Source organism: Carica papaya, chromosome 7 (assembly GCF_054855325.1).
Source record: "Carica papaya isolate Zhongbai chromosome 7, ASM5485532v1, whole genome shotgun sequence".
Lineage (NCBI taxonomy): Eukaryota > Viridiplantae > Streptophyta > Magnoliopsida > Brassicales > Caricaceae > Carica > Carica papaya.
In genome coordinates this window covers 21,422,162-21,434,950 of record NC_142315.1, presented here as the reverse complement: position 1 = coordinate 21,434,950, position 12,789 = coordinate 21,422,162, and the positions used below count along the sequence as shown (strand labels likewise).

The window sequence follows — 12,789 nt, the reverse complement described above, 5'->3', positions numbered from 1 at the left end:
ATTCATGCGAAATCAAAAACACTTGTCACGTATCTAAAAATACCTTAAGAATCTAAAATCGATATAAAAAAATCTTTTTAGCCAATTTCAGGGTTCCGGCACGGCGACGCCATTGTATTCCGACAACGACACCACCACCCGCGGTGGTGGTTTGCCTCAATCTGGCCATTTTTGGTTGATTTTGATCGGTTTTATACATATTTTTGCGAAAAAACACGTTAAGGGGTCTCGATTAACCCTAAAAAAATTAAAAAATAGAAACCTATTGGCAGTGGGGTTTTTCAAATGTGGCGGCTCTACGGCTGGGAGTTTTTCTTCAGTCAACCTATAGAAAACAGAACGGTGAATACAACGGTTGAAAAATCGCATGAAACAGAAAACGGAAAGAGGTTCATTGGAGGAGGTTGCAGGTTTTGCCTGCGGCGCTGCCAAGCTTCGCCTATGATTTTCGGCTCAACCACCATTCTTTTTGCTTCGATTTTTCCATGAGGGTGATTGGAATCAAATTCCGAGTTGATAGGAGAATTTTTACCTTTTTGGGCAATCGGAGGTAGCTCCAGTGTGGCGACAGTCGGCGGTTGGCGGAAGGCTGGCGGTTAGAGTTTGGGTTCAGTTTGATGCGAAATATTTATACCAATCTCGCGTTAATTTGGACCGTTCATCGCGTTTGATCTCGACTGTCCGATCGCATTTAAAGAGAAAATAAATCTAGACCGTTCATTATGATTTGATCTCGACCATCTGATCGCGTTTAAAGTGGAACAAATCTGGGCCATCCACGCGTGTAGGAACGATCCCAGGTCGTTCGATCGTAGGGCATGCAAATCGCCTGTGTGGCATCCCGCGTTGTAATAACTGAGTTAAATATATATAAATAAAATAAAATAAATAAATGATGGAATGGACGTTTGTGATGTTTGGCGGGTAAGTATAAATAAGAGGGTGAAAAAGAAAAAAAAAGGAGAAAAAGAAAGGAAAAAGGAAAAGAAGAGAAAAGGGAAAGAAAAGGGGAGACAATCGATATAAATTGGAGAGGGAGTCGGAGAAAGAAGAAACGAGAAAAGAGGAAAAGAGGCAGTCGGTCGAGGATTGAGAGAGAACTGGAGAAGGAGGTGATGATTAAGGTGAGTGAGCGAGCCCTGGTTGTGGAAAACGATAGAGACATGAGGTATTATAAACTTAAACTTCAAATACTGAAACTTGCAGAATATGGTTAAATATTTATATGGAAATACATATTGATGAATTGGACTCTAGTTAAAAGGGAGTAGATTACCAGAGAGGCTAGGGCGCCGTAGCAGGAAGAACGACTCGCAGGGAGTCGGGAGGAGAGTGAATAGGGAAGGAGAAATCTGGTTGGCGAGCGTGTGATGAAACCGTGCAGGAATTAGGAATGAGAGTGCGAAGGAAGACTGTATGACTCCATATTAGTATCTACGTTTATTGTCACCACCAGAGGAAGTCTGATTAAGTAGAGTTTGGGCTAGGAAAGGGGTGGTTTGAGAGGAATCATTGGAGAAATCGTGAGAGGGAGATATCCGTGAAAGGGAGTAGTACGAGATGAACATTTGAAAGAGTTCAAGGAGAGAGATGACAATGTGAGTGAGAGGGAAATACACTAGTGTTAGGGAGTAGTCCATGAGGGAATACTGGAAGGAGTGGAAAGAGAGAGATGATAGTGAGAGTGAGAGGGAGTTATACTAATGTGAGGGAGTAGCCGAGAGGGACATTTGGAGGGGATAAGAGAGAGAGATATATATATAAATGAGAGAGAGCGTATGTGTGTATGGTCCAGGAGGGGCAATTGAGAAGGATAAGAGGGAGTGATACAGTGAGATGAGATGAGTATATAATTAAGTGATAAGATGGGGATAATGAGTGTATATGTGAATACTGTTGAATGAATATGTGTGTGGATGTTAGTATGAGTTAGTTTATGTTTTTTTCGAACATGTATATTTGCATGAATTGTTCTTTGTGTTTGCTGATTTTGCGTGCATGTGTGTTGTTGAACTATTATTGTGGATATTATATAACTCTACCGGTGATATTGTTGGTGACTGAATAAGCCGATGTTGGTTATTGCTGGTTGTTGGTGCTGGAGGGATGAGTGGGGTCGCTGATATTGGTGACTGATTTAGGGGTTACCGCGAAGATAACAGTGTGAGTGTGTGGCTATTTTATGGTTGCAGATTGATGATACTAAGGATGAGTTGGGTCGCAAATATTGGTGATGGAAGAAATGGAAGAAGTTACGAGTGAGTGGCCAGTTGGGGGTCGAGTGGTGACAAGTAGGGGTCGCCGATATTGGTGACCGCTGTGGGGGGCATTTACCTGGGAATGAATGTGTGGGTGAGTGGCCGAGTCAAGATCGAGTGGACAGGTACGTGGGAAATGTTGAGATGGTTTAATAAGGTGACCGCTCCTGGTAATAAGTGGGAGGGTTGATGATTCTCTTTGAGGAGATGATGTGGTTACAGTAGGGATAGGTGAACAAGGGGAGAAAGGTGTGGGTAGGAAATATGGCGCGACCAATGGAAGTGGAGATCTAATGGGGGGGGGGGGGTAGGCATTTAACTGGTTTGTCAGACCTTGTATATGATTTGAGTTTACTTTACTGAGTTTCTGTATGCTCATTACTTATCATTTACAAATGATGTAGTACTGAAAGATGAACCAGAACTATATGCTTCCGAATTAAGCGGGTAGAGACGACGGAGCAAAGAGTATGGATAGGGAAATGAAATACATAGATAATTAGTAGCAAATAACTCATTTGAAACGAGAAATTGTAAAATTGTAAATTACCATATTGATATATATACAATGGATTCAATAATTTGAATGATTTGCATTGAACCCTTTTCTATATGGATAGTCGACGTTGTTTATGGGATGATGTATATTATATCATGTATGTTGATAGGATAATCGTAATGCTGCGAAAAAAAGAAAAAAAATTAGGGCGTTACACATGTGGCATCGACGTCAGTGTGCCTTGCCACGCGGCGTGTTCTAGTTCGTTGGAGTTGCTGATCGGGCGGTCTTACGTGGCAAAATTTTTATTGTTTGGACTCTGACCCCCAGTTTTTAATTTTTCTTTCAAAAACACCACCCCGAACCTAAATTTTCGTTCATTTTTCCTAAAATTATTTTCAATTTCATTCATAACTTATTTTTTTTCTAATAATTCAACAAAAAATTAAAATAAATTAATTTAAAAATAATTTTTTTTTATATTTAAACTGTTAAAATTATTTACGAACTAAATTTCGAGACTGGGTATTACAAAACCTATTAGTATGGTTCAAATTTTCAATATGAATTTGATAATGCTCTAACCTTATTTAAAATTTTCAATGAGATTATATACATAAAGTAAATTAATAAGAGTCTTGCTAATTATTTTTTTAAATTATATATCGGGTATTGCTTCAAATTATATTTTTATGTTTACAAATTTAAAATGTGTTTGAAAACAAGACCAATAGTTATGGTTCAATTGGAGATGACATATATAGAAGACAATTTGTGTTTGAAAGCAAGAATAGTAGTAGTAATTAGCTAATGTTGTTTTGTTATAGGCATAGGTGCAAAATAGTGAGTTGTTTGGGAATAGGGATAATGATTAAAGAGTGCTTTGAATATTTTAATCAAGAAATTAGTAGAAAGATTGACATGAGAGGTTTTTGCCCAATAAATTTAAAATCAGGTTAGGGTTGATTTCTCTTCGGCTTTTTTAAAGCAAGAGGATGCAATTCACCTTTGAAGTAAATGACGAAGAAAAAGATGAATGCGAACTTTAGTTTTCTGACATTTTATTTAAAATTTTTAATATTAGTTAATAAATTTTTAATTATGTTGCGTCGCTCAAATTATATAAAAATAGTTTTTATTGCTTTTGTAGGAAATTTTATAGAAAAAATAGATTTTGAACTAAATTTCGTGAATTTAAAAATTAAATTATAATTAAAATATTATAACTCAATTTTAAAAATAAATTTAACCCAACCTTATAATGTTTTTTTTTTTTTTCTAAAAATCAAATATTAAGCTCCATTCAATTCCCTAATTATCTTCACTAGTACAAGTTAAAACCCTTTTATACATTATTATCATTATCAATAATATTTGAACATATATTTCTAACAGGGGTAAAAAGTTTTTGTTTAAATCTGACTCTAAAAGGTTTTGATACGGAGTATTTATAATCGTGAAAACAATACATGTACGTAAGTAAAATCGGGAACTAAAATTTGTCAATTTCCTATTTTTGAAAAAATTATTTTATGTTTAATAAAACAACATTTATAATAAATATTTATTTGAAACTTTCAATGTAAAAATAATTTTTGTTATATTAAAAATAATTTTTAATTAATTACAAACTCTTAAGTCATATTTTATAAACTATTAATCCCAAATTTTTTCTTAAAGCGTTAAGTGATAATACTTGAATTTTTTTTTCTTACATTTCTTTCTCATCAACAGACAATAAGAATCCTCCGTTCTAAAACTGTTGTTAGGGGATTATAACAAAATGCTTAAAAACAGCGACTGAGAAGATAAATCCAAAATACCTACTTCATGCGGAGAGTGCATCCGCGTAACTCTTGTCTGCGTGAGCCATCCTACATTTCAAAAAGAGAGCAACAATACCATTCCTTTCTTTATAGTCAAAAACAGCAATAGAAAGAACGAGAAACACAAGAAAAGAATTCTAAAATTGTTACAAGTCAGTAAAACATATCAACAGAAAGCACTAAATTAAGTCCTAAACTGTTGTATAACATGATTCTGCATTCTACTAAACAGCACAAACATCTATGTTATTCACGACACAACCTGCAATCTGACAATGCTAATATGTGTCTCCAAGTCTGTCTCTCCCCAGACCTCGCCGATCATCTCGAACTCGATCCACGTACATATCCTGGTGGTAGTCTTTTGGAGGAAAGCCACCCCTAATAGGGGACCTGCTCCTCTCCCTCAGTTCACGTCCCCAGCGACCACGATGAGGAGGAAGTGTGGGTGGCAGTAATGGTGGAGAGGGCATTCGCCTTTCATAACCTTTCCTCTCATTGAAAAAACTATCCCTGCCACGGTCTCTCTGGCCCCAATCAACAACTGGCACTGGCCTATCAAGTCTACTTCTCCCCCTATAGTCATCTTCTAGGTAGTCCAGCCTCTCTCTGCCAATGTGATCAGAGAATCTACCTTCATGTCTGGGAGGTGGGAGGCCAGGCTCATAGTCTCGACGGCCATCTGTGTCCCAAACACGAGGAGGAGACCCGTAGCCATTTATTGTCCTGCCAGGAGAAAGATCCAGGGGCGGGCCAGGAACACGTCTTGGAGCACCATGAGGTGGAGGTGGGGGAACGGCAAACCCCCTGCGAGGACTTCCCCGAGGTGCATATCGATGCCTCTTGCAGTTGTTACAGTATTCTCGCCTAGCAAAGTTCAGGTTTCTACAACTGCAACGTAGTAATGAGTTAGGACACTTGAATAAATACTTCTAACATGTACGGGAATTGCAAGTTAAAAGAATCCATATGTAAAAAATTCCAATCTTGGACAGAGGTTGGCGGGATAAGTCATAAAATTGTCAAGGAAGAACGCTAACAAGATTTAATAGTTTACTTGAAGCTGTAAACTAGTTTTGATCTGCAAATAGAATGAGCATTAACAAACAAAAAAACATAGAAATTTCACAATAAATTCAGTATCAAGAAATTAAATTAAGAAAAAAAAAAAACTACTATTGCTCTAATCAACAAATATATATTAGGTAAATATAGAAATTAAACATAGAAATTTTACAGACATTGTAAATATTAGAAATAAATGGTTTCATACTTTCGGATCTATTTTGATTGGTCATGACATAACTGATTGGGAAAATATTGAGACTGTTATGAACCACCTGATCGATTGTTAATTTTGTATTTTGGGATGGTACTCCCTTGCTACCTCTGTGCGTAATAATATTTCTCCTTTATTTAAAAAAAAGTATATATTTGTTACAGTATATACTTTTTAGATAAAAGGTTTTCTTCAGATAGAAGGTTATTTTATTGAATCATTAAATGAAACACTAACATCTCCTTCCTACAGCCCAAGAAATACAAAATTAAAATGTAATTAAAGAGGCCCACAAAATCATTTATTATATAGAGGACTTTAAAAAAAAAAATACATCAAAGATTCACAATTCCAAAAGCAACATATGAACTTACACAGGATCCGCACAAATCCAGTCTCCTTCTCTTGGTCGCACATTTGGATTGTTTCTACTCAGACTATCACCCCTTACTTGACCATGACCAAATCCAGGCCCTTCAAGACCTCTATCAAATGGCCGGGCACCAAACTTTCCTCGACTATAAGGGGGGGAAGATTCTCGATATCTACCAGGACCCCTTCCACCACCAAATCCACGGCTACGTGGTGGACCACTAGAATGATTCAAATCAGAACCATACCGTTGATCAGCATCCCTACGGCGTACAGGTGAAGCAGAACCTGCACGAATTCTATATCCTGGAAAAAAGTAAAATCTACAGATAAGTAAGCCCCAGAAGAAAAGATAAGACAACGTAAATATGAACTTGTGGGAGTGGGAAAGGCTTCAGATGATGAAACAGCCAATTACCAATTAAAAGTTTGCACCTGCTGGCAACTTATGATATCTCTTCACCATGGGTAGTACAAAAACAATTTATTACTGTGGATGGGAGTAGGGAAGACTACACAATGACAGCTCTTTACTTCTCAAAACATACACCCTTACTTCCAGGAATAAGAAGCGCAATTGAGATTATCATAACTTGTATTAACCACAAAAGGTAACAGCTAAGAGTCCTCAGAAAAAAAACAAGTCGAGTGTTCCTACATTCAAGACCCAACGCCATCTACCACATAAATCATTAGAATGTTAAGGAAGATTTTGAACCTAAATATTTGAACTAACGATGCAGACACCACAGATCTGGGGCCACCAAATTTAGCAGTGAGCTCAGGGATTAATTAGCAGCAGAGTTTCATGTACATCTGCGTATTGCAGATTGCTTGACATACACCTAACAATAACAATCCCGCATGGAAATGTAATCCTCGTGAGTTTTTCCCAAAATCCTCATTTAAACATATCTTCCTAAGGCGGCATGAAGAAAGCAAAGCTCACAAGGAAGAAGCCTTCAGAAGAAAACCCAGTGGTAAACAAATTGCCTCCTTACTGTCAAAATATGTTAAACCACATAGGAAAAGGTAAACTTCTAATTTCCACCACCAATGATAGCCACACAAAAGAACTTAACAGGCAGAAGCCACAAGGCAGCTCTGATCCCGTTCCTGTTATTTTATTTACATCAGCTCTTGATGATACCTTGCACCACTTGAGAACAGCAGAAACACGAAAGAGAAGGGCAGCCCAAAGAAATTCCAGGGACAACTGTATCTGCATCAACACCATATTATGCAAGAAACCTATATCTGACCAGAAACTAGAGAAAAGGAAAAACATAACCAACGTCCCAATGTCCCATTCGCTTCTCAACCTGATGTTACAAACCCAGATGTGGCCTTACACACACTAAAGATCCATTTTCACCTTATTTAATCCCATCTGGTGGTACACAAAAGATAAATCAAATAAACCCAAGATCACAAAAAACAATCCCCATAAACACAAGTTAAAAACCCCAAGTCCAAACAAGAGCAACTAAACTGTATCAACTATCAAGAAGCCCAATATATTGCATTTCCATGGATTAACAAAACCAGTACAGATCTGAGTAGATAACCAATATCGCCCCAGCAAGAATCATCTTCTATGAGACAAAATCAGCATTGACCAACACAAAACCATCGAGCACTCAACTGCATACAATTCTCCATCATATTGTGAGGAAATCCGATACCGTCAGTACCGTACTTGTTCCCATGCAAGGGATAATATTTCAATCAACAAATGCACTTCAGTATTCCAGCAACCAAATTATGCCTTGTACCACATGAATATTTATTCCCCAGCCATGAATTCCTTAAAACAATATTTCAAATTAAAAGCCTCCTACTTGATTGAACCCCAGTACTCAAAGTCCATAGATAGTTTCCAATATATAACATGACAACATCTTCATGACAAAATGAGATGCCAGTACTTATTTCAAAGTGACGCAGCATCCCATGAGTTCAAAGACCAAGCAAAAATTCCACTGATAGCATCCCAGAACATATTTACCCTTTGACACAAAAAAAGCAATTTCCCTCAAACAACAATTTCCAAGATAGCACTCACACCAACATGCCTTCCTCAAGACCCAAGTTCTTGCAGGCAACAACAGCTGTAACACACAACAGCAAGATTTATTTGCAATTTGACACTCCAAAAAGGTGGTAGATCGACAAACTTGACATGCAATATCAAGCATAGGCAATGGTTGCAAAAACATATTTTCATAGTTAGCATAAACTAGTTACACGGTCTTATCATTTAGGCATAATATTCTAGAACTCTTTTCATGAGCTTATCATTCAAGACATAATGTTCAAATTAAGAAGAATATACACTCAATTCAGCATAAAAGGGATAACTGATTCTTACCTTTAACAACAATGCAACACTCACAAAAATATCAGAGAGAACCATGCTAACAAAAAGAAAATAAAAACACAAGTTCCAGATATCAACACCTTCCAATTATACTACATGAAAGAGAGTGGTTCAAAAATCATAAAAAGTAACTTCTTTGGTCTTTTCCCCAACGGCAGTGAATTCATATAATCTCTTATTCGATTTGACAGAAATATCTATCGAGTTGTTTTATTCAAGCACAGCAAATAATGATGGGGGAGGTTTGCATTGTGTACATTAAAAAACTACAGCAAAGAAACACCAAATGAAGGACTATAACTGAAAAACAAAAAAAAAATACAACAAAACTGAAATTATCATCCATTTAAGAAAATTTTCTACTCTATAAAGTCTATTGGTTCACATGGGCAAATACAAAAGAAACTGTTCCATTATTTCTCCCACCACATCTGAAGCTAAAAATCCAATTATCAGGATTGGATCAACCATAAATATTTAAAAAGATTTTGTGTTTTTATTTTCATTTTTCATTGTCATTTACCAGCAGAAACCACTCAAGCTTATGAGCAAATTTGATCTGATGCTCAATTAATAAAATACCAAGAAAAGGGACCAACTAGTTAACATAAAATTTTTAAAAACTTATATCCAGTAAAATAAGCCTAATCTTGTTAGGTGATACGATTAGGCCTCCAAGTAGTAAATCAACTCTACTAACATCCCATGAGCCTCGAATGATCTATGCCCTTTTTCAAAACAAGTTATATGTATTTCTGTTGATCCTTCAAATAACTTCACTTTTTGTGGATCAATAGACCTCCAATGTCCAGCTCCAGCATATAATAAGAGTCATATTTGAAAGCAGTACGCTATCAGTTAATCAGTGGGGTAAAAAACTTTCAAATCAATATCGACGAGATTTTCAGCCACCCAAAACAACAACAAAACAATTATGGCAATAAAGACTTCATTACGCAGCACAACATCACCCCTCCGATATAGGGTTTCAAACTCGATAATTCACACACTCCATGCAGACAAGGACATGGTGATCTAAATGAGAAAACGCTTGATAAATCTAATGCAAGCACAGTGGGATAAAGAAACCATAGTCAAGCAGCAAGCAGAACAAACTAAAAAAAAGGAGAGAAAAAGAAAAGGTAACGAACCAGGATCATCATGGTAGCGCTCGGCGCGAGAATAAGGATGCAGATCGCGTCGGACCTCTCCGGGCTCATAGTCGCTACCGCCTCCACCGCGGCCCCCGCCCCCGCCTCCGTCTGGTCCGTCGCTGACTGTTGGACGTATCACGAGGCTGCTGATGTGAGGCTGGTGATGCCGTGCTTTTTGGTCCTTATCTCTGGAACCCATATCCCTCCTCTTTCTCTTCGTCTTCTCTAAATCTCCGTCGGTTTTGAGCGGATTTAAGTCCGACCTCTTATACTTCGATGCCAAAGACCTGTGCGCTGGTATAAACCCTAGAGATACATGGACAACTTTGGCGCTGACGTCACACAAAACGGTGAGTTTTCGCCCTTTTTTTGGAAATGAAATGTAAGATCACGGTTTTTTTTAGTTTTTTGTAATAAACATTTATTTTTATTTTTATTTTGTGTTTGAAAAAAATGAATTTATACATTTCTTTTACAATTTATTATGAATTTTTATTTTAAAAATATAAATATTTTAACTATTAGCTGCAACATTCCGCCTCTTTTTAAGATTTTGAATGCACAAACGTGATTACCAACTGATGGAATCAAAGAAAAATATTTAAATAAGCGCATCAAATTAAATAAATATTTTCATAAACATTCCTTGCATGTATTTTCATAAGTTAAATATCAAATCATGAGACAACTATGAATAACAAAATTTTAAAAATATTAAAATAAGTGCCAACAAATAAAGAAATAATTAATTCTTAGGTTCTTTCTAAAACAAAATAGAAATTTTTTTAGTAAATCCTTAACTACTTAGGAGCGAAATCTTAAAAATTTTGATTTAAAAAAAATAAATAATGAATGAGAAAAGTTATACTAGTTCATTAAAAATATAATAATAAAAACTGTAATAATTTATTAAAGCATTGTAAAAAATAATAAAATTATTGATGGAAATGGAATATAATTTTAATAATATTAGTTTTTAATTTAAAAATCCCTTTCATTTTTCTCATACGCACTAAATAACATTTTTATTTTTATTAACAATAGTCGTAAGAGCACATTCATATTTCTGAAGTCATACATTTCAATCAAATCAAATCATTCATCATTTACAATCTTGCCTTATAATTAGAATTTTATTTATTTTTTATAATTTATCACACGATACCATTGACCATTATTATTAAGGGCCCACAAAGATCCATTCTACTTGTGAATACAAAATAACAGTCGGTATTCTCATTCTCCAATCTACATGAATGCTACCATCATTAACTGTTCTCATAGCCCAATCTATATGAGCGTCATAAAAATCTATCATCCTTATACTCTAACCCATGTGGGGGTCATAATCATTGATCGTCCTCATAGTCTAGTCCATATGAGCATTATAAAAATCGATCGTTTCCATACCCCAATCTGTATGAGCGCCACAGTTACCAGCCGTCCTCATATCCTAACTCATATGAGTATTGATAACCAAAATCATGATTGGCTAAGATCATATCCACAATAGGGTTCACCTACTTGTCCCGTTAAACTAATTTTTCCGTCCTTTAAAGGACTCATTCAACTTACTTTGAATTCTTTGCTTCTTTACTTCTTCAAGTTATTTACTCAATCCCTTCAATTCTTATTTTTATGTTGCAGTTCTATTTTAACTTTCATCTTTCCTTTACTAGTTTACTAATTTTCTAACCCCATAGTGCTAAATTTTATCTATACAATTAGTTTTGCACATTGTCTTCTTCCTAAATTTTATTTGTTGTTTGACGACTCTTTTTTCTATCTTCACAACTCCAGGGTTTATTAAATTTTCTTATATGTTTCTTTTCATTCTGGTCTCTAAGGCATATATGATTAAATTCTAATATTTATTGCATTCATAAATTTCTTTCTTTAAATAATTCATTCCTTACATATAATTCTCGTAATTCAACTCCAAATTGTCTAATTATCTTCACATTTGCTAGTCTTCCCTTACCCAGAAACTTAAAATCAATATTTACTTAAAATAACCAATCTAATTACAAATCCTAATTTCTTTTATCTTCAGCCACCTATACATATGTTAGCCACTATCACACCCATACAGTAACACTTGACCACCCGTACCCGCCTACACAGTTTATAACTCATGCACACAGCTTCTTCCTATTTCCCCCTTACACTACCCACATGTCTACATCGACGCTCTAACAAAATATACATACTTCTTGATAAACTGTTACATAATGAATATTCATTCTAAATCAAAAATAAAATAAAACAATAATAAAATAAAAGAGTAGTATGTAATGAATAATAAAAAAAATATGAAAATCAAAATCAAAATAAAATAAACGAACACTTTTATATATCTATTGACACCTGTATAAAATTATATTTTCTTTTGTCAAAACATTCATAAGTTAGTCTTTTAAGGTCAAGGTTTAGAGGATAGAGTATCCTCACTCGACATTTGATTAAAAAAGGTATCAAGATCCCCACTAGGTTCGGTTTATGGTCTTCTCTAAATTTGGTTACTGTTCAACTAGTTTTCTCGTTTAAAAACAAAAAATATGCGTATTAAATGGTGAGTAATTATAGAAATGAAATAATATGAAATAAGGAATTAACTTTTACCTTAAACACGTCTGATCGCTTGAGTTACCACGTGGTAACACACATGCTGCCACACGCGTGTCATCAAAGTCGCCACGGGTTGTCACACACGCCACTACCTAGATCAACATGCACCGTTGCACGCACCCTTACCAAAACCATCACGTGCTATCGTGCATTGATAAAAAATGTCATGGAAACTTTTTGCACTCGTCAGAACGAACATGAGAGGCAAGTCGAGGTTGCGTCGTATACATATTTGGAAGGATTGCATGTAGATCTGCCATGCCATGCATTAAAAGCAAATCTGTCTCCCAGTGGGCGGATTTGTCTTCCCAACGCTATGCTGCACGTACCTAGAGTGAAGCTTATCGTGTTGGTTCCTCTCTTCCACTGCACGCCTGATTGCACCGTTGCTTT

The 12,789-nt window shown here is 35.8% G+C and overlaps 1 protein-coding gene across 1 annotated transcript; it reads right to left on the bottom strand.

Annotated features, from left to right (window-relative positions):
* Positions 1 to 4,636: 4,636 nt before the first annotated feature.
* Positions 4,637 to 10,093, bottom strand: LOC110818532 (RNA-binding protein-like protein). The gene is made up of 3 exons (XM_088207708.1): positions 9,766 to 10,093; positions 6,237 to 6,540; positions 4,637 to 5,474 (listed from the first exon to the last, which is right to left on the bottom strand). The coding sequence occupies exons 1-3, from the start codon at positions 9,965 to 9,967 to the stop codon at positions 4,862 to 4,864; spliced, it is 1,119 nt and encodes a 372-aa protein (XP_088063834.1). The 5' UTR covers positions 9,968 to 10,093; the 3' UTR covers positions 4,637 to 4,861.
* Positions 10,094 to 12,789: the final 2,696 nt, after the last annotated feature.

Coding starts and splice junctions, on each gene's coding strand:
- LOC110818532 (XM_088207708.1), bottom strand. CDS start 9,967: ATGGGTTCCAGAGATAAGGACCAAAAAGCACGGCATCACCAGCCTCAC. Junction 6,541..9,765: donor GCGCTACCATGATGATCCTG/GTTCGTTACCTT, acceptor ACTTTTTTCCAG/GATATAGAATTCGTGCAGGT. Junction 5,475..6,236: donor TGGATTTGTGCGGATCCTGT/GTAAGTTCATAT, acceptor ACTACGTTGCAG/TTGTAGAAACCTGAACTTTG.